This window comes from Nansenia antarctica (assembly GCF_963989245.1).
Source record: "Nansenia antarctica genome assembly, chromosome: 3".
Classification (NCBI taxonomy): domain Eukaryota; kingdom Metazoa; phylum Chordata; class Actinopteri; order Argentiniformes; family Microstomatidae; genus Nansenia; species Nansenia antarctica.
The window spans coordinates 77,851,037-77,873,141 of record NC_137688.1 but is presented as its reverse complement, the minus strand read 5'-3'; the positions used below and the strand labels follow the sequence as shown (position 1 = coordinate 77,873,141).

Sequence of the window (22,105 nt, the reverse complement as noted above, 5' to 3'; positions counted from 1 at the left end):
CCCATAGCAAACGTCTCAGTGGCAAAAAGGACCTGAGAAACAGAGAATGATAGAGGTATTGAGGCGGGGGGGGGGGGGGGGGTTAGTGGACTACAAAAGCCACATACACAAGTGTTCACTGAGACAAGAAAACACAAAAACACATCAAATATTTACTATATATACACATAACAGACCAAAAAACAATAGAGAAATGCTACAACATGCAGACATCAGGCAGTAGCCATCATGTAGCATAGAACATATAGGATCTATGGTTTATGATTTATTCATAGCACAACACTCAAGTCGAAGTGCCATAATACTTATGTATAATACTTAATAACCAGTGATTTTAGACATCCTAGAATGGGGGGGAAAATGTGAAATTCTGGAAATTGCTTTTGTAAGAAATGTCTAATCTGGAAGTAGCGAAATAGATGAGATCCAGGTAGATTGAATCTTTCAGACAAGTCTGAAAATGACGAGAAAGTCCCAGTGCTGTACAGATCGTCAAGAGTTCTGATTCCCTCGTCAAACCCGGTTTGGAAAGTGAGATCACTACCCAATGGTTTAAACAGGCGATTAAGACACATTGGGGAATGAGAGGATTGTCTGTTGAGACCATAGGACCTCCTGAATTGCGTCCAAATCTTTGTTGTGTGTACCAGTGGGCATAGAACTGACGACAGAGGCAAGCAGTAAACTTGAACATACTGAGGAATAAAGAGACTGCTGGGAAGAAGAGAATGAAAGAAGAAGAAGAATGTTCTCTACATTAGACCAATAGAGAAGCTGCTGAATATTGCATGCTGCCAAATAATAATTGAGAACATTTGGAAGGGCCATCCCACCCATCGACCCTGAGCTGTTGGAGATGCACTTTCTTAATGCGCTGTGGTTTGTTTATCCATAGAAAAGAGGACATTTTCCTTGAAAATATGAGAGAACGATTTCGTGATGACAATGCCAAAGGATGGTGACAAAGGAAATCGTGAATGGGCCATCTTAGGGGCCATTGGGTTTATAGAGAAAAGTAAAAATCTAACAAACTGCTTCAGTATAGACATAATAATAGGAATGGAAGAGGATGGATTGGATATATACAAAAGAAGGGCATCCGCATACAAGGCCACTCTCCCTCAAACCTTTCCTCACTGCGAAGCCAGATAGCTAAAGCAGGGTTTCTGCAGGTTTCAGCAAGTTCAATTTAAGACTTTTTAAGACCTTTTTAATGCCACTTTAAATGGAATTTAAGACCGAAAAAATATATATATGCGATGGTTAGGGGATTCCACTGTACTACAATACAAGCATAGCATGTCAATCAATGAGACTCATTCAAGTTTACTTGTTTTGTTTATTGAACATAAAAGCTCTGGTTCAATAACTTAATTAAATTAAAAGTGCAATTAGTTGGTCGGAAACATCTAACAAAAAAAACCCATCTACTTAACACACTCACGGCATGAGCCTCAATTCTGTGGCCTTACTCTCCAGTTCTGCCTCTATTTTTTTCAAATCACACATTTTTTCTTTGTATCTCTTCCTGAGGACGTTAGACTTTGTGATGAGCTGAGCCATCAAGGTGCCGGACTTCCCCTCAGCTTGCTCAGCAAACTTGTCTGCATCCTTCTCCAGAGAATCAGATACCACTAGAAGAGTTTGCTTCTTCCTTTTCAGCTCGATGATGTGCTCTTCTGCTGCTTTTCTTTTCTGCCCTTGTGCAGCGCTTTGCCTCTTCCTCTTCTCCAGGTCTAGGTGTTCTCTGTACTTTGACCTTGCTGATCCCACCGAAGTTAGCAGCTCCTTGGTGAGAGGGACATTGGCAACCCCCCCACAAACTGCAACATAGTCACAGACCAGTCTCTGGGCAATGACAGTGTCCTCCTGAATGTTAACGGTCTCCACCTCCTTGTTAATGGAGAAGCCTCTCTCGACTGTCGCCTGCCCATGGGATAGGAGAAGAAGCTTCTGACAGAAACCCCAGAGCTCAGGGTAGGGTTGGCTGAGGTAGCCATGCAGGAACACGTCAAGCCTGGTTTCCATGGGCCGGAAGGACAGGAAGTGCTCGTTTTTAGCCTCAACAGACAGGAAGTTCCCAAACTGTTGGATAATCACATCACCTATAACAAAACAGATGAAAGGAAATATGTGAAATATTATTTACATGATTAATCCTGATTAGCAGACAGGCTTATGTCCAATTGTCCATTGGCTAATAATCAGGGACAACATTTCCAGCTTTTCTATTAACTATTCATACCAGCAGAGACACCTCCAGACAACTGCTTGTCTTGCAGTAACTTCTGCACTAGACTTTTCATTCTTCCCTGGCATCCGTCTGGGTTGGCGTACATGACTGTGGGGTCCAGACATGCCATCTGTCTCACGATGGGGTACTTCAGGGGGCTCCTGTCCTGGACTTTCTTTAGGATATTTGACATACCCGTCATGCAGTCCTTCCTAAACTCTAGGGCAGTGAGCTCCCCTACGGTCCCCTTTCTCTGGAGGTCCTGACAGATGGGTAATGTGTTTTAAATACAACTGAATGGCCTAACACAGTATTCTCTCCTGCCTGTATATGGACCATCATTTGATATAAAGTTAAGTAATACATCTAAATTACCTTGAGGGCTGCCTCAGCACCCAGGCCTATGTCGGCTTCCTTCGGGTTGACCCAGCTCTTCTGATCAGCGACATCCAGCCTGACCAGCTGCAGTGGAGTGATGTCATTGAGATGCTCCCTCTTGACGAAACGCCTCAGCACACTCTGAAAGGGTAACAAGAAAATGCATGATGATTGTAAAGCAAGTACCTTTGATAACCACATTAACCATGAAATGCATTTCTATATAGTTATTTAAAATAATATCATATCACATATGCAATATATCAATAACAGTATGATAAGTAACCTTTACTTAGCCAAAACATAATCTTTCAGTAATTTTATGTATTGACTAAGGACGAGTTTAATTAATCAAGCCACCCAGTAGCATCTGCCATTTCTCCCTGCTCACACACACATTCAGCATGCCCACACACACTCAACTTGTTTTGCTTTTGTTGTTGATTGTTCATTATTAATTTGATTACCTTGGACAAGTCAGCCAAATCTTTGCCAAGGAATGGCATGACTGGTGTGTCAGTCTGGTACTTTGTGAGAAAGGGAGTGAAGGTCCTTGAGATGGCCATGAAGAACTGTAGCTTGGGCAAGATGAGCGGATCTCGCTGGGCTGCTTCGATGGTGTCAAATGACGCTGTCCCAGGGTTTGGCAACTTTTTTGTCTTCACTGCATCCACATACTTCACCAGTGATGGCCATACCTTTAATTCCACCATGTGTATGTATTATTTTATCATGCATGTCTATTTTATCATACATTGTGCAGCACCTTGTAACTTTGTTTAGAAAGGTGCTATATAAATCAAGATTTTAATTACCTCTATAGCCCTCTCCACAACTGGCAGGTTCTCAATCCACCGATGGCCACAGAATGGTAATGGGAAGACTGAGGATTTGGTGAGGGCAATGAAGTCATCCCTCCTCGCTGGTGTATTGTGGAAAACAAAGTGCATTGCTCTCAACACCTTGGTGGGAGAGAGGAGAATGCTGAATTAGCCATCATCTCTCATGGGGAATGACACAAAGTGTGTAAGGGAGCAATACTGCAGGTCCTTCCTCACTGCCCTATCAGACTGCTCAACCAGCAGCGCTCCCCAGTAGACCACACACACACAGACACATACCAGAACTAAACTGACAGAATGACTGAACGATAGTTATGGAGATAGACTCCAGTTCTATGAGTGGAGCGGAGCCCCATAGGGGAGCTCTGCTCCTATTGGTTTACCCGCTACCTAAAGTAGCCAATGACTGAATTTTTCAATGCCTGCGCCCGCCTGGGGTGCTATATAAAGGGGTGTACTTCGCTACCTCATTCTCCCAAACATACAAAAACAGCCGGGTTTGAACGAGTCGAAGTGGGCCAGCAGCCCTATGGGGCTCCGCTCCACTCATAGAACTGGAGTCTATCTCCATAACTATCGTTCTATATCGTGGAGCTCCGCCCCATAGGGGAGCTCTGCTCCTATTGGTTTAGGCGGAGCGAACGAGGCCAAATGTACCCCCACTGAGACTATTAATCCGTAAAACAATCTCAGCGGCACCCGGAGCTGACCACTGATGTTGGTTCAAGACAACCTTAAAAAGTTGGCCCAACCCACACGAGTCTGCTCCACTGATCTAGCCCTTACGTGAGCACGCAGGGTTGTAGATCTAACGGAACATGTCCTGGAGGAGGGTCCCCTCCCCAGGCACATCCGTAATCATCCTGACAGCACTTGAATAGCATCCCCAACCAGGGTAATCCAAGTGCCACCCCCACTACATCAGTCCTCAGCAAACTGAGGACAGAGTGAGAAAAGGATGAGGAAGAAATATCACTTACCTAACCCTTACGTTGGGTTGTTGATCTAACAGACATGTCCTGGAGGAGGGTCCCCTCCCCAGGCACATCCGTATTCATCCTGACAGCACTTGAATAGAATCCCCATGACCAGGGTAATCCAAGTGCCCTTCCCACAACATCAGTCATCAGCAAAACTGAGGACAGAATGAGAAAGGATTGAGGAAGAATATCACTGACCTAACCCTTACGTGAGCACGTAGGGTTGTAGATCTAACGGAACATGTCCTGGAGGAGGGTCCCCTCCCCAGGCACATCCGTAATCATCCTGACAGCACTTGAATAGAATCCCCAACCAGGGTGATCCAAGTGCTTTCCCCACTACATCAGTCATCCGCAAAACTGAGGACAGAATGAGAAAAGGATGCGGAAGAAATATCACTGATCTAACCCTTACGTGAGCACGTAGGGTTGTTGATCTAACGGAACATGTCCTGGAGGAGGGTCCCCTCCCCAGGCACATCCGTATTCATCCTGACAACACTTGAATAGAATCCCCATGACCAGGGTAATCCAAGTGCCTTCCCACTACATCAGTCATCAGCAAAACTGAGGACAGAATGAGAAAAGGATGAGGAAGAATATCTTTCAAGTAATACCGTACAAAAAGTGATGGCGACGACCAAGACGCCGCCTCACATATCTCCTCCACTCCCACTCCCCTGAGAATGGCCACTGATGTGGCCATGCCCCTGGTGGAATGAGCCCGAATGCCAGTCGGCACGGGCTGCCCCTTCGATTCGTATGCGAGGCTAATAGCCTCGCAAATCCAATGGGACAGCCTCTGCTTCGAGAGTGGTGCCCCGGCTTTCTGTCCGCCGTAGCAGATCAGAAGCTGGGGAGAAGATCTCAGTCCTGCCGTGCGCTTCACATATTGTGCCAACGCGCGCACCGGACATAGACAATGTAAACGCCTCTCCCTCTCTCCGTCGTGAGGAGGAGGAAAAAAGGCGCTCAGAGCACAGCTCTGAACCCTAAACCCACGATTAACCTTAGGGATAAAAACCGGGTTAGGGCGTAACACAGCTTTTGTTTTGTCATCAGATATGATCAAACAATCTGCCCGTGTCGAGAGAGCACATAAATCACTCACTCGCTTAGCCGTAGTCAAGGCGAGGAGCTGACTCGTCTTGAGAGACAATAAACGCAACGACACAGTGTCAATGGGTTCGAATGGGGCACGCACAGCGCCTCTAGCACAATCGACAGGTCCCATTTTGGCATTAGAGTCCTATGAGGGCGTCTAAGCCTACACACTCCAGTCAAAAAACGCTTAACCAGCGAATGACTGAACAGTGTCGTTGTCGCAAAACCCTCATGACAAGCTGAGATGGCAGCCGCGTAAACTTTAATAGTTCTCGCCGCCAATCCCTTGTCAAACAGCGACTGTAAGAAGCACAAGAACGTTTCGACCCGACAGCAGACTGGGTCAACGTCCTGTCCCTCACACTGTGTAAACACTCGCCAGCGCGCCATATATCCCTTTGCAGTGGATTGCGCGCGCGCACTCTGAATGGTCTGAATGACCGCGTCTGTCAGACCCCTGCGTTCTAACAAATCCCTCTCAGTAACCAGGCCATGAGGGGGCCCCCCATCATAGGCGGCCCCCTCACCAAGCCTCTGGCTTGAGAGAGTGCATCTTGTCGATGAGGTATGGGCCATGGGCCCTCTACCAACATCTCCATCAGTTCCGGAAACCACGGGGCTCCGGGACGGTCCGGGGCTACAAGAATTAACTCTAGCCTCTCTGACCTCACTCGTGCCAACAGTGGGAGGATAGATGTCAGGGGTGGGAACGCGTATAACAGGACCCTCGGCCATGGGTGGTGTGCGAATGTATCGACTCCCAATGGCGGGTTGTCCTGTTCGCGCAGGAAGAACCAAAGGCGACACTGCGCATTCGTCCGTGACGCAAACAGAACCACTTCTGCTTGCCCGAACCATGCCCAAATCAGCGACACAATGGAGGGTGCTAACCTCCAGTCGTCGTCCCTCGGGCCTCCCCGTGATAACAGATCTGCTCCTTCGTTGAGCAGACCTGGAATGTGGAGAGCTTTCAGCGAACTCAGGCGACTCCGCGCGCGATGACGCGCGGGTCTCTCCAGTAGCTCAGGTCGGTTTTGACCGATCTCTGTATTACAATCAACTTGCGACGGCGTTCTCACTGGAACCCGTCGCAGTCGTGCGAACCGCCTCTGCAGTCTGCGCATGTGTAACAGGCCTAAGGGGACCACTACATGGGCTGCAGACCTCAGTCCTAGTAAGGACATCCTTGACAGAGCGGTGATTGTATTTGTCACTCGACACACCCAGGGAGCTGACGTCAGTGTCGCTCTCCGTGGTGCCGATAAACTGGCCCTCATCTCGGCAGTATCCAACTGAATGCCTAGATAGGAAAACTGTTGAGCCGGCCACGGAGCACTCTCTGTCCAGTTTACAGCTAACCCCAGCTGAGTGAGGCGCTGCACCAGTGAGGTTGCGTCCCGAATGGCTCGATTTGGGCATTGGGCCAAGACCAGTAGGTCGTCGAGATCCGCATATTATGCGTATCTCTTTACGCCTCAGTGGTTCGAGTGCTGTCTGCACGCATTTGGAGAAAAAACGAGGAGCAAGCGCGTACCCGAAGGGCAGGCGCGTGTACTCGTAAACCTTCCCTTGGAAAACAAAACGTAGGAATTTCCTGTGCCACTCTGTGATTGGCACACGAAATACGCGACCCTCAGGTATCTACGAAAGGGGCGTTTCGCCACTCTCTCGTTGAGGACCCTGAAATCTAGTATGGGTCTCATGTCTCCCGAATTCTTTGGGACAAGGAAATACGGGGAGTACCATCTCATGTCCCACTGGTCCCTCGGAACCAATGTCACTGCGCCCTTTGTTAGGAGATTCGTAATCTCCTCCCGGAGCGCACGTGTCTTTATCGGGCAGGACAAAAAACAGTCTCTCTCACGCCCCTGAAGGGCGGAGGAGGCTGAATGAACTGTAGTGCATATCCCCTCCTCAATGTCCTGTCAAGCCAGCCCGACAGAATACCTGTCCCTTCTAGTCATTCTGCATAAAGCAACGACAGCGGCTGGGCCGTCTGTTGTGGTGCAGTCGACAGAAAAAGCTTGAATTTCTGTATGACCCCAGCCGCCGCTGCCCACCGAGGAGATGGCACAGCCCAAGGTGGGGTCATTTCGAAAAGGGATGGGCTGCCGTCTGTAAAGAGTGTTTGTTATGTGTAACAATGCTCTTTATTGACGCAGGTTTATTATGCCTGATAATCAAAGAACCGGCCGCACGCTCATGAGCTGGGCCAGGTCTTGATAGACATGGAGGGGTTTTTGATGTAAATAACGCCTCGTGTCGTGATAGGGGTAAGTCCGCTAGGCAGAGAGCTGGCCACACGCCGGTAAGCTGGGCTAGTCTCCGCTTCGTTTCTAACTGGTAGCGATTCGACCACACTCTGACAAGGCAGGTGGGTCTCCGCTCCGGTAGATACCATGGAAAATCCTCCTTAGGGATTTACCGTCTGACTTACCGTCTGTAAAGAGTGTTTGTTATGTGTAACAATGTTCTTTATTGACGCAGGTTTATTATGCCTGATAATCAAAGAACCGGCCGCACGCTCATGAGCTGGGCCAGGTCTTGATAGACATGGAGGGGTTTTTGATGTAAATAACGCCTCGTGTCGTGATAGGGGTAAGTCCGCTAGGCAGAGAGCTGGCCACACGCCGGTAAGCTGGGCTAGTCTCCGCTTCGTTTCTAACTGGTAGCGATTCGACCACACTCTGACAAGCCAGGTGGGTCTCCGCTCCGGTAGATACCATGGAAAATCCTCCTTAGGGATTTACCGTCTGACTTACCGTCTGTAAAGAGTGTTTGTTATGTGTAACAATGTTCTTTATTGACGCAGGTTTATTATGCCTGATAATCAAAGAACCGGCCGCACGCTCATGAGCTGGGCCAGGTCTTGAATAGACATGGAGGGGTTTTTGATGTAAATACCGCCTCGTGTCGTGATAGGGGTAAGTCTGCTAGGCAGAGAGCTGGCCACACGCCGGTAAGCTGGGCTAGTCTCCGCTTCGTTTCTAACTGGTAGCGATTCGACCACACTCTGACAAGGCAGGTGGGTCTCCGCTCCGGTAGATACCATGGAAAATCCTCCTTAGGGATTTACCGTCTGACTTACCGTCTGTAAAGAGTGTTTGTTATGTGAAACAATGCTCTTTATTGACGCAGGTTTATTATGCCTGATAATTAAAGCACCGGCCGCACGCTCATGAGCTGGGCCAGGTCTTGAATAGACATGGAGGGGTTTTTGATGTAAATACCGCCTCGTGTCGTGATAGGGGTAAGTCCGCTAGGCAGAGAGCTGGCCACACGCCGGTAAGCTGGGCTAGTCTCCGCTTCGTTTCTAACCGGTAGCGATTCGACCACACTCTGACAAGGCAGGTGGGTCTCCGCTCCGGTAGATACCATGGGAAATCCTCCTTAGGGATTTACCGTCTGACTTACCGTCTGTAAAGAGTGTTTGTTATGTGTAACAATGCTCTTTATTGACGCAGGTTTATTATGCCTGATAATCAAAGAACCGGCCGCACGCTCATGAGCTGGGCCAGGTCTTGATAGACATGGAGGGGTTTTTGATGTAATAACGCCTCGTGTCGTCGCGGCACTGAGTTTGCTCAGAAACTCCGCCTCCGCTGCAGACAGACCGTTGGGTCGGTCTGTGGTGATCTTCGCAATGGCGGCGTTAAACACGGCGATGTTATTCGCCGCCGCCTGCGCACCGAGCTCATCAGAGCTTTCTGATTCTGACACCGGCACCGACCACTCAGCTGGGTGAGGGCGGCGTGGTGTCAGGGCCGGCTGAGCGGGCGGGACCATCCCTACTTGGGGAGGTGCCTGCCCAGAACGCCGCTCTGGGGCCTGTCCGGACGCATCATCGGCAGAGCTATTCGAGTCGGATAGCATCCCCGAGATAGCGCCCGCCAGGGGAAAAACGCTCTCCTTGATCCAGGCCATCCCCTTTCGCCTTTCCGCGACGGAAAGGAGGTGGAAGGGGAGGCAGCTGGGGGAGGCGACCAACGCCGCCTCGGCATGTTCGGGGCCGAGGCAGACGTGGCAGAAGTCGTGCTTGTCCTCCGCTGCTAGGAAATCGCAGCGGCAGGTGTCCCGGAGGAACTTCTTCGTGGTCGGCGGCGGACGATCCATCGCTGAAGGGAAAAGTCTCCTCCGCTGCTCGGAAGTCGCAGCGGCAGGCGTCCCGGAGGAACTTCTCCATAGGCGGCGGACGATCCATATCTTGAAGGGAAAAGTCTGGCGGGTTCTCCAGTCTTAGTAGTCGTCCTTCTCAGTCTTCAGATATAAACCCGTGCTGAACTTTTTGGGAGAATGAGGTAGCGAAGTACACCCCTTTATATAGCACCCCAGGCGGGCGCAGGCATTGAAAAATTCAGTCATTGGCTACTTTAGGTAGCGGGTAAACCAATAGGAGCAGAGCTCCCCTATGGGGCGGAGCTCCACGATATAGAACTGTACACATAATGTGTGCAGACACTTTTGATTGCATAAACCCTTAGAAAAATAACTTAGGAGTTAATAGTATGAAACATCTGTAAATTCATGCTCTCTTTAAATCCTGTCAAGTGTCCACTTGCTGTAATATTCCAATTTGCCTTGTGGGACAAATGAAAGATTACTTCTCATAGTTATAATCATCTTACCTTCTCCAGTTGCCACATGGAGAATCCACACTTGAATGCGTTGTGTAGGGTATGGAGCCCACAGCTACCCACAACAACCAGCTGGGCACCACCATACTGCTCAGCATGCTCTTGCTGTAGAAGCTCCAGAAACTTCCAGTTAACATTGGGTCCATCCATGGAGATGGACACCATGTTCCTCAGGTTCAGTCTCTCCACACACTCCTGAGAATGACATGAATATGATGAGAATAATAACAATAATAATAAATGATGATGATAATGATGATTATAATAACAATAATAATAGCATGATTGCCAATGGTTCAATGTACTTTAACATTCTGTCTGCACACATCCTCAGTTAACAAACTATAACTCATCCATCTACTCCCTCTCCCTACGCCCTTAGATACTCTCTCTCCCCACCATCCCCCCGCCCGCTCCCGCGTCCCCTCTCCCTCTCTGTGGCTCTCTATAACGTGGAAATGACTAGACTACACCGCATCATTCCCTATGGTACGCCTACTATTATACTGAATCTACATGACATTGCCAGTATCTGCCAAAATTAATGTAAAGCTAATACTTTGTCATTGACAAAATGCACTTACCTTGAAGTGTTGCAGTAAATCTTGAGCTTTAGCGTGTCCCATGAACTGCGAGCCCAGGTAACGCGACTCCACTTGATCGCCGACCCAATACCGCACGTGCACGTCGAGTTGCTTGTTTTTTGTGGCATGATTCAAACTCTCGTCAAACATTAGAACAAAAACTGACTCGTTCACATTCGCGATCAGCTCGTTTCTGACGTAAGGAGCTAATCCGAAACGTATTATGTATGACGCCTTGTCCTTTCCACAAGCAAATGTAGTGGCGATTTGGGAGTCGGGAAACATAATCCGAAAGATATCTCCAATCCCCTCGTTGGAGGAGTAGGACTGGTGCTTTACCACTGTATTGAGAACCCACACAATCTCCGATTTCAGTGTAGGTGTTCCACCAAACGTTGCTCTGAGATCGCTAGCAGTGCTGCTAGCAGCGGCAGCCGTTGTCTGGGGCGCTGAGCCCGGGGCAGACACGCAGAACTGGGAGATTCCTGGCGTCTGCTGTTGGCCCTTAGCAGCCGTTTTATGCCTCTCGCTTTTTAGGTGGCTCTCAACCGCCTTAATGCCCATGGTGCCGAGTTTGAATGTTTTCCTACACACAGTGCATCTTGCTTCTTCTGGGTAGCCGGTGGACTTAAGCCAATCGCAAAATCTTCTGTCGTCAAGCCACCTCTCGTTGAACTTGCACTTCCCCATCTCGCAGACTGGCTAATGCTAGGTAGCAAGCACTGCAGCTGACTATAACCAAAGGAACGCAAGGGGGAGGAGTCTGCGCGCTACTCAATGAAATTAAACGTTTGCTCAATAGAAAAATGCCGCGAGAAAAAGTAAAATTAAATAGTCCTGCCCCGACAATTTTAAGACGTTTGGGTAAAGTATTTAAGACCAGTTTAAGACATTTGTAATGAATTTAAGACATTTTAAGGCATTAATTTTATATACATGAATTTAAGACTTTTTAAGACTTTTTAAGGATCCGCGGAAACCCTGTAAAGGTTCAATGGCAATGGCGAACGGCAATGGCGATAATGGGCAACCTTGTTTTGTGCCACGTTTGAGTGGAAAGAAAGGTCATGTAGATCATTAGTAATAACTGAGGCTACAGGGGCTGAATATAAAAGTTTAATCCATGAAATAAAATCTTTATTAAACCCCATTTTTCCCAGAACAAAAAAAAAAGGTAAGTCCACTCTACCCTATCGAAGGCCTTTTCTGCATCAATCGAAACAACTTCATGGATTTCAGGGGATTCAGAGCTTGAGCGCATGAATTATGTCAAACAATCACCTGAAAAGAATGTCTCTCCTAGATGAAGCCTGTTTGATTAGTCGATATCAAGTAATACATTTGCAGACGACACGCAACTCTTCCTCTTTTTCCCCTCTTCTGACTCACAGGTGGCAACAAGTATCTCTGCATGTCTTGCAAACATCTCTGCTTGGATGTCAGCCCACCATCTCAAGCTCAACCATAACAAGTCTGAGCGACTCTTCCTCCCTGGGAAAGACTTCAACATCACAGGAGAGCTCTACTGTGACCTCCTCCTCCTCATAAGTGAACCATGTTCAAGCTTATCTTCTGGACTACGAGGCTGAGGTCGACACAAGTCCTCATAGGTCACCACCACAAACGGACCAATTAGACTTACCTTTACTAGCCCTCGTGAGAACAGCATCTCAATGACCTCTTTCAAGATTGGCAGGATCCCACTGTGATGGACGGCGATTCCCCTCTTCAGAAGATCTCTCATCATCAGGATCTATGAGAGAGGGTGGGTTGATAACAATGAAACAAAAGGCACAGTACTGACACTGTGAGGTGTGCTGTGGTCTTACATTGTCAGGCTTGGATGGATCTTTTCATACATCCTTCACAGCTCATCACACCACCTTGTGGTGGCTTTCGGCAGCACCTTACACGTCTTCAAAAACGTGTGTCTGCAGCAGCGGCGTTGAGTTAGCCCCCCCCCCCCCCCCCGTTGCGATGGCAGTGTGAACCTTTTAACACTAGAACAGCCGTGCCTTTTAACCTACTAAAAGAGCCGCCTCTTTAAAATGCTACCCTGCTATTTACACTAGGGATGTCCTGATCCCATTTTTTCACTACCGATACCGATACCTGGGCTTCAGGTATCTGCGATACCGATCCGATATTTGTATTTATTTTTTTACCCCTGAATAATAACAAATACTTCCCCAGTATAGTCCACAACAACAGTTGGCTATTAAAGACTGCCAGCCTTTATTCAAGCAACAAAAACAGTACTCTGCTGTACTCAGTGACCAACTGGTTTAAAGTTAAAACAATTTAAACAGCAGCATTCAGCATTGTAGAAAAAAAAGAGTTACTGTTTGATTTCTAGTTTTAGTGCTTTCAGGGTTTTATTCTATTTATCTTCTCTTACAAATGGCAAATCAATTATAGCACCCTTTTTAAAGTGTAGCCTAATGACGCCCGCTGGTGAGACCAGAAACCAGTCGCAGAATCGAAGGGGTGTCAACAATATCTGGTTTTCGTTTTTTTTCATAACAGGCAACTTGAAGTTTTAAAGTACCCAGTCGATATAATAAAAAACAGTTTAACGATCACTAAATACTTATAATCTGTGCATTGGATTCACTGTTCTCGTTTGCTGCAGGCTACCGGTAAGTGATAATGACTTGTAAACATACTCTCGTTTTAGGACGTGTTCAAAAGCAAGGACAGTGTGTTAATCTAATTATGTGTAGTTATGTGTTTTTAGCATGTCCATGTTCTCTCAACATGCTGTGATGTTATAAAAACGCAGTTAGATGTTCCTAGCTATGTACCACTGTTAGCCACTAGCTGTTAGCAGCATTTGTTGTTGTGGTTTGATCAGTCACTTTTCTCCTGTCGCATTCCCATTCGGTGCACCAACCTTCAAATACTCGTGTGGTCTTGAATTCTTTTCCAATTTCAATGTATGATGCATCATTTGAAAGCTTACCATCTGTAGTTTCAGACTATGTAAATAACCGAAAAATTACTTAAGCAAATGGTTTATGATTTGACCAGCTGGCATCATGACATTGTCAGACTCATTACACACAGGTAGCTCCTAGCCAACTCTCATGCACGTGACCACTGACCACTACTGTTGTCATCACGTGAGTGACACGCCAGATCGGGCACGCAGATCGCAGCCTATTTTTTTTCTGGTGCGATCTGCGATCCAGCATTCAGGACCAATAACGCAGTGATATGCGATATCAATATCGGATCGGACATCCCTAATTTACACACAACGACCACTAGTTGGCCGCTTGTAAATTAGCCTTCTTCCTACACAGAAAAACAGCTTTATTTTAGCTTATCCTGATAATTCATTTAGAAAATAATTCCTCATTTTGAAAATGTAAGGATACTGGGTGGTAGAACGCACACATCTAGGAAAAGTCATGAAAGGAGGGTCCTGAAATTTGATCGAGTGCAAAGATATAACACTTTTCTTTTACTCACAGGGGTCAACACCTCATGGCTGTTCTAGTGTTAACCACCGGTTACTGCTGTACCTGGGGAAGCTGGCGGTCCCCCCCCCCGCCCCTCCCTACCTGGGGTAGCTGGCGGTCCCCCCCCCCGCCCCTCCCTACCTGGGGTAGCTGGTGGTCCTACCCCCCCCCCCCCAACCCCCTACCTGGGGCAGCTGGCGGTCCGCCCCCCGGAGGCTGCTCAGGCTCCTCTGGAAGAAGGAGTGTATCTCGCTCTTCTCCGTGGCGCTGGTCAGGTCCATGGAGGTCAGGGAGCGGGCGTTGTCGTCGCAGCGAGACCGCGAGAAGGTGAAGGCCACCACGGGCGTCTCCTGGCGCTGGGACAGGGAGTGGAGGAGGGAGAGCCACACCGACCGGTCCTGGAGGACGGTGGAGAAAGAGTAAGAACCATAGGACAGACAGGATGTTGTTGCCAAAGCCGCAGCTGATCATAGAAAATAGAAATCGTCTATTTAAGGCCTGCTTGTGAACATAATGTTTGCAGCCACTACTACACTATTGACATCCAGCACAAAAATAAAATAAAATAAAACGACATTCACTACTGCGTATTGAACCGTGGATGGCGAACCCTAGACTAAACATAACTTCTCTGGTTAAATAAAGGATATTGATTGAGACTTCCGGTTCCGGGTCACGACGTGTGTTTGTTTTCTGCTCTAGTTCGACAGCTCTTAGAATCTTAAAAACTGCTGTTTATACCGAGCTCTATTGAGAAAGCTTTTTTTGTAAATTAATATCCTATACAACATCGGGACCTCGTTCCTCCGAATCCGACGCCGGGAGGCTGAGTCGGGATTACCAGCATTATTAGCTAGCTACCGTGGCTAACCAGCTAGCCACCTTTACACTTTTAAACGGGCGTTTTTTTATCGGGATATCACCCCGAATTACTAACAACCTTATATACTCTTATATCACATATTTCCGTAATACTCCTAGCTCACCATAATCTAATTGTTTTTAGTCTCTCTCTGCTAATAACACTACTTTTCTCTTTCATGGCTTGCTCCTGTTGCCGTCCACCGCCGGGTGCTGGTAGGCAAACTGGCTAGTAGTCGCTTTATGTGTAGAGGGCTGCAAGGGAATTTTCCTGGCTACATAGTGTACAGGTTTTTACGTTTGCCTGCTTGCGGCTCTGTCAGTATGTGAAGCGCATTGAGTTGCATCTTGTAAGAAATGCGCTATACAAATACAATTTGATTTGATTTGATAATCATCATTCATTACTTTTTGCATGGTATTGATCTTATTAATTGGAGGTGTCCAGATGTCACTCTGGGTACTTTGGTTAGTAATAAGGGCCAGGGCTTCTACTGTTAATAATAATAATAATAATAATAATAATAATAATACATTAGACTTATATAGCGCTTTTCTAGACACGCAAAGACGCTTTACAAACTGAAAAGATCAAGTAGTAATAATAAAAAGAAACAACAAATAAAGTAAAAAAGTAAGTATAGGGGTCTAATACATTTTTAGATTACTAAATCTAAATCTAAGTGTCTTTGTAGGACAATCTACTCTGTATACTGCAATTACACCTAGATTTCGGGCGGAGAAGCGGCGAACAAGCAACGCCAGCGTCCTCTCACAACCGGCATTTTTTGAAAAGGATATCCGGAACAATATCAGGAACATCTGTTATTAAAAGACTGCCCTACGGATGGATAGACAGACTTAGCACGCACTTGCTAGCACGCACTTGCCGACTAATAGGGCCGGTTATCGATTATCTAAATACATGTAATAATGGCCTGGGGCTTCTACTGGTAAGGCATGATAATGAGAGGGTTAGGGAGGAAAAGAAAGGCAGGAAGTGAGAGAGAGAGAGGTGGTAAAAAGAGGAGAGATACCTGGTTAGGCGTAGTGCTTTGAGATGCATTTTTCGCCCCAAATGATTGGGCATGTTTGCTGGTACGCTCCTTCTTGGCATCCACAGCAGCATAGTACCTAGAAAACGAACACAACCACCAACATCAGACAGACATCATGTCAATCTTCATGACAACTCCATGTAAACATGTCTCAACTACTGTACATAGTGTAGCCATTGGTTATATGTCTGGAGTATCTGTTACCCTTTGGTGAGGAAGTTGCCTTTTGCGTCCAACAGTAAGAAACTCTCTTTCTGAGTCTTGGTGCTGTTGCCTGTGTACAGGTAGTGTTCCAGAGGCACAGGCCTCTTCGCTGTGCTGATCACATAGATGTGCTTCTTCTTGATACGCCTAGAGAGGAGACAGCAGGAGGGGAGAGAGAAGGAGAGGAGACAGCAGAAGAGGAGAGAGGAGAGAGAAGGAGAGGAGAGAGACAAGGTTCCTACAAGTTTCAACAAGTCACATTTAAGATCTTTTTTAGACCTCTTTGAATAGAATTTTAGACCTATTTGCGACACCATATGATAGCTTTATGTCATCCTCGAGGTGATGAAATTGGGGATTTCACTGCCATACAGACAAAAAAGGAAGCGAATTAGATTTCTTTTGGTTTCAGCTTGATTCATTTCTGCGTAATTAGACAGATTTCCTTGCCGGACCCAATTTTTAAGACCTAGCACCTCATTTTTAGACCGAATAACTGAAATGTGAGACCTTTTTAGGCCTTGTGAATAGGGTTGCTGGATTTTAGAATTTAAGGGTTTTTTATGACCAGCGCGGGAACCCTGGAGAGATTGAGACAAAGACAGAGACAGGGGGACGGGGGGCGCTATGGAGCACGGAGGAGAGCAGACGTATACCCATACTACTCTGAGATAATGTGATTTTAATATACGTATACTAGGGGTGTAACGGATCGCCCCCCACGGTTCGGCACGCATGTGTACCGCGGATCAATTGCAAAATGTAACCAAGTAATAATATTACTTAATATTAGTTAATATTAGGGATGCACCGAACATTCGGCCACCGAATGTATTCGGCCGAATATCGCAAAATAAAGCACATTCGGTATTCGGCCGAATGTGTGAAAACACCGAATGTTTACCACCGAATAGTGGGCGTGTTTTGATGACGCAATCAAACAGTGTAAGCATCCCATGCTGCTCAGCGAATGAGACGAGCATTGACTGCATGCTGCTACATCTTATAATTAGCCTACAGAAAACATGTCGGCATCTATTGTGTAACTGACATGCCATAGCTGACAAGCTACACATACATAAGTTATATACATACGTTATACAGACAGATTTAAATTGAGCAGTCAGTCAAGTATAGGCATAATGTTGTTTGTTTGTTTTCTAATGTTTTGTTAAAATGAAAAAAGTGTAAAACATTTTGTTAAAATGTTAAATATGGTCTTTTACGAAAAGAAGTAGCCTAGTAAAAAGTAGGCTCAAAGCACTTTTATCCCAATGCACTTTTTTGTTGTAGGCCTACAAAGATTTTCTTTCAGCAGCTATTCAGGGAAAACAAAAACATTTAATTTGACTGATTTATTTTATTTATTGTGCTTTGTTGGTATAGACTGATGTCTGCTGGAATGTTCAATAAAAGTTATTTTTTTTCAATCTCAATTTCTTTCTTTGAGAAGCATGAATAAAAAGCAAAATGTATTTAGTTTATGCAATGACAAAATTAAAAACTGCCGATACACATTCGGTATTCGGCCAAGTGTTTCCTTAAATTCGGCTTCGGCCTCGGCCAAGAATTTTCATTTCGGTGCATCCCTAGTTAATATCCCTTGTAAATCACAATGTAGAGTTGCCATGAAAAGATAGACGCGACAGTTGCGTGCTTTGTTTTACTCTAAAGCGCAATGATAGGTTGATAATGCAAAAAAAAATCTGGAACAAAAAGGCTGCGTTCGTAAATTCGCTCTGGAATCTGATCAGCATTCATGGAACGCCTCTTGTCCAATCAAATTACTTGGTCCCTTTATGACGTCGGACCCAGTGTGCTCTCCGTCGCTCTCAGAGCAAATTTACGAACGCAGCCCAAGTGTTCATGGCGAGTCCTGCTAATGTTGGCGACAGAGAAGAACTCGAAATGCCTCCCTCGTCATTTAAATCCCATGTATGGGAGCACTTTGGCTTCTCTGTCAATTATAACAATGACGGACAAAGTGTGGTCGATAACAAAGTGACGGTGTTTAAGCGTTGTGCAACGAGAAAGTCGTACGAGCATGGCCACACATTTGCCGCGACATACCTGGTGTGTTGACGGGAGGCACGAAAAAGGCAGCTTGACAACTTCTGATAATGTAGCCAATTTTTTCATACCATGTTTAAAGTAAGGTTTCACTTTATTATTTAGTTAAAAGTGGCATAAAACATGTTTATTTGTCTGCTTTAAAGAGCCCAGTGATTCACTGCTGCAACCAGGGGCCTCCCCCCTCTCTCCTACTGCATCATTTAAGTTGAATGTGTGTTTCTGTTTAATATGTAGCCTAATGTTTGAGTGTAGAATATGTTATGTATATATATATATATATATATACTGTATATATACACACACACCAGGGTTTCCGTTAGAAAAATTTGCCGTCGGACATCGTGTCTGGGAAGAATTCGATTTACCGGACAAACGTGATATATTCCGGTCATCATATTAAAATATATATATATTTTTTTTCTTTTCAAAATCATATTTTTTTTTCTTCAAATCTAATATAGCTGTTTGTCGCGGTGATTACTGTTGTGTAGCGGCCTATATATGCCATTTAATGTATATTTCTCATCCGATACGATTAGATGCGAGCTATATAATATATAATAATATAACATGATTTGACGCATGCGCGCTATGCCATGCGTCAAATCCAGCGCTGAACGGGTCCAGCGCTGAACGGGCGCCTCACTGGGAACTGAACAGACAGCATCGATCAATGAACGGACTCCACATTACGTTAACTGAAGTTTGTTAAATTGTTTGGGATTAATGTGAGTTTTCTATTTTCTCTTTCCAGTTTTACCCTTTTTTTAAAAATCAATAAAACAACGTCATTTCTATAACCAGGTCTCGCTGGTTGGGAAGGCATTTCGTTTAGCTCGGGAGTATGACAATGGGGAGAACATAACTGTTTATTGAGAAACAATTGATAGGCAGTCTGGGATACGTATATAAAGAAATACCACAATGTCTAGATGTATAACATTTTATTGAACAGTAACAGTGCAAGCATGTAGGCTTCTGGCGTGACACGGCTAGCCTAATTTCCGTTCATATGCCTTTTATCAGATAAAATAAAATAGAATAAAACTCTTTGAAAATAAATAGGCTTTAAATTAACTTGCAATGCGTATGTATAGGCTAATTTCCGTTCGATGTTACAGCCTAGGCCTATCGCCTATGCCTTTTCTGAGATAGATAGGGGATAGCCTTAAATAAAATAGCCTTGAGTAAAAACTCCGAAAATAACAATGGCTGCTCATATAATTCAGCTACTTATTAGGCCTACGTCGCTTTTTGGCAGCATTGAAGCGTGCAGCTGCGGACTTGAAATCAAAGCTGCAAAGTGTCTCTCCGCAACTTGCAATGCGCATTAGCCGTGTGACCTTGCCCTCCCCAAGGCGACTTCGGTCCGCAGTTTTAATTCGGTTCTGCAGAGAGAATCCTCTCTCTGCAGGCACACTGGAGACGGGAATCAAGCAGGCTATCTTCAGAGTCAGACTTCTCCTCAGGCTCAGACTCATTGTTGCTTGGCTTCATGAAATAATTGCTAAGCTTACTTTGTTTTGCCATCTTTCCATTAATTTAATCGCTCGCTATGGTGCACTTTGAGCTGCAACGTTTGCGTATTACTATGGTGGACGGGTTGGCAGGGTTGCCAGATAGGCATGGGTTACCGCCGAATGGGCTACTGTGTTTAAGCGGTAATAGACTGGTTAAGCTGTAATCCCATCTGGCATCAATCCCATGTGGCACCTGTGCGCTGTTTCGCATAGGCCGGCCTACACATTAGGAGTCATCATCATGCCGGTGTCAAATCATATCATAATAAAAGAAATACATAGCCTTTATATTCGTCTTTTTTAAAATAGAAGGAATCAGAATGTGAACTTTATCGAATTGCATTCAAAGGGAATTATTTTCACCGGACAATATGTCCGACGACTTTTCAATTTGTCGGACTTCAACAAATTTTACCGGACAAAGACCGGTAATTATCGGTTAACGGAAACCCAGACACACACACATACAGTATATTGTATATACCAGTTTGACATCTTGAATGTTGTTGGGTTTTACACAGTAAAAGTGGTGTTTTTACAGAATTCGAGGAAAAAGCTTTTTATTTTAATTTTTATGTTTTGTGTTGATCCGAAAAATGATCCGATCCGTGACTCAAAAACCGTGACACGATCCGATCTGTGAGTTAGGTGATCCGTTACACCCCTAACGTATACCCATACTACTCTGAGATAATGGGATTTTAATATACTTTTCGTTGTGCAATTTTGAACATTAATAGTCTGGGACAACTTATAAAGAACTTTGACAACTGTCTATCTTAGTTAATCTGATTCCTGGCCGACCAAAGTGTCTAATACACGGCAAAAACAAGACATGGCGAAAATGGGCCGCTAAAGCCTCACAAGCTCCTGAGCTGGCTGGCCCAACAACGGGGGATACTATGGCTAACGTTGCTAGTAGTACCCTAGATGCATCGCTTCTACAGTCCATGACGGACACTCTTAAGAGCGATATATTTGCGAAGATTGATGCTTTGTCCGTAAATCTGCTTCTCCGTAAAAAAAATAGCTTTTTGTCTGTTAATGGTCAGACCAGACTAGATGATCGATCAGCGCGTACGCTTTAATAATATCTTCACTCCACGATCATCTAGTCTGGTCTGGCACCTGCACCGTCCGTTGTTCTTCCTGCACACCGATACGCAGATCCAGGATCCAGCAGCGTCGTCTCTGTCGCGCGAACAAACCCGGCGAATGTTTTACTTGCCCCGGGCAATCGGGCAACCGTTAATGTCGAACCCTGCCATTGTCTCTTTCATAACAGGGAATACTTCAGCATGGTGATGACAATGGTCTTTCAGAGCGAGCTCAAGAAAACAGTGAAAGCTGATGACATAGATGACCTACCCTATCCACTCACTGAACTCTACAGCGTTGGGCACCGTGGCGCTCAGCAGGATGATACTGACGTGCTCAGGCAGCATGATGAGGACCTCCTCCCACACCACCCCCCTCTGAGGGAGGAGAGGGAGAGAGGGGAGGGAGGGAGAGAGGGGAAGGGGGAGAGAGAGAGGGGGAGGAAGAGAGGGGGAGGGAAAGAGAGAGAGGGGGGGAGGGAGAGGAAGAGAGGGGGAGGGAGAGAGAGAGAGGGGAAGGAGAGAGATGGAGAAAGAGATTCAGCAGAATTAGATTAGACTTGAATAATTAATGACAAGGAGAATGTTTTAAGTCCGGTTTTGTCCTTACCTCAGCGTCATTGATGTAGTGAACCTCGTCGAAGATCACCCACTCTAGATCTCTAATGACCTCCGAACCGTTATAGAGCATCGACCTACAAAAAAGAGAAAGAAAGAGGGGGGACTGTCAGTCAACCAGGATATGATCAAATGTAATGTAATGTAATGTTACATTAGGGTTAGCCCAAAAATATAACTGGATAAAAAAAAATAAAAAATACATTGCTCAGCTGATCTATACATGCTTGGGCTGAATGTTTTTAAAGACAATATGTCTTTAAAAGGGTAGGGTAATGTTATGCGATGTATACAAGTGTTGATTGTTGACTGGTGGAATGAGCTTCCCACGGCTGTCAGAACTGCAGAGTCACTCCCCATCTTCCGTCGGAGACTGAAGACCCATCTCTTCAGGCTACACCTTAACTGCTCCTCCTGAGACATCTACTACCCCCCAGCACTGCGTCTCCTGAGAC

General features: G+C 45.8%; 2 protein-coding genes across 2 annotated transcripts in view; both read right to left on the bottom strand.

Annotated features, from left to right (window-relative positions):
- skic2 (SKI2 subunit of superkiller complex) overlaps positions 1 to 22,105 on the bottom strand; it is a gene marked incomplete at its 3' end in the record, with an annotated part of 39,336 nt that overhangs the window by 11,373 nt on the left and 5,858 nt on the right. The window contains exons 12-18 of the mRNA XM_080526805.1: positions 21,643 to 21,727; positions 21,304 to 21,410; positions 16,343 to 16,489; positions 16,118 to 16,214; positions 14,405 to 14,617; positions 12,398 to 12,508; positions 1 to 32 (exon numbers count right to left, since the gene is read on the bottom strand). The exon at positions 1 to 32 is cut by the window's left edge and continues 80 nt beyond it. Coding sequence (XP_080382931.1) covers positions 1 to 32; positions 12,398 to 12,508; positions 14,405 to 14,617; positions 16,118 to 16,214; positions 16,343 to 16,489; positions 21,304 to 21,410; positions 21,643 to 21,727 — 792 coding nt within the window. The remainder of the gene's footprint in view (positions 33 to 12,397; positions 12,509 to 14,404; positions 14,618 to 16,117; positions 16,215 to 16,342; positions 16,490 to 21,303; positions 21,411 to 21,642; positions 21,728 to 22,105) is intronic.
- LOC308153620 (uncharacterized protein) lies at positions 1,430 to 11,594 on the bottom strand. Its single transcript, XM_080526806.1, has 6 exons — positions 10,163 to 11,594; positions 3,427 to 3,573; positions 3,079 to 3,309; positions 2,609 to 2,752; positions 2,246 to 2,495; positions 1,430 to 2,105 (listed from the first exon to the last, which is right to left on the bottom strand). Exons 1-6 carry the CDS (start codon positions 10,334 to 10,336, stop codon positions 1,441 to 1,443), a joined length of 1,611 nt encoding a protein of 536 aa, XP_080382932.1. The 5' UTR covers positions 10,337 to 11,594; the 3' UTR covers positions 1,430 to 1,440.

Excerpts from the sequence above, each read along its gene's own strand:
- LOC308153620 (XM_080526806.1), bottom strand. The coding sequence starts at position 10,336 with ATGGTGTCCATCTCCATGGATGGACCCAATGTTAACTGGAAGTTTCTG. Across the intron at positions 2,753-3,078 it reads ATTTGGCTGACTTGTCCAAG|AGTGTGCTGAGGCGTTTCGT; the intron begins GTAATCAAATTA and ends TTACCCTTTCAG. Across the intron at positions 2,496-2,608 it reads GTGCTGAGGCAGCCCTCAAG|GACCTCCAGAGAAAGGGGAC; the intron begins GTAATTTAGATG and ends CCCATCTGTCAG.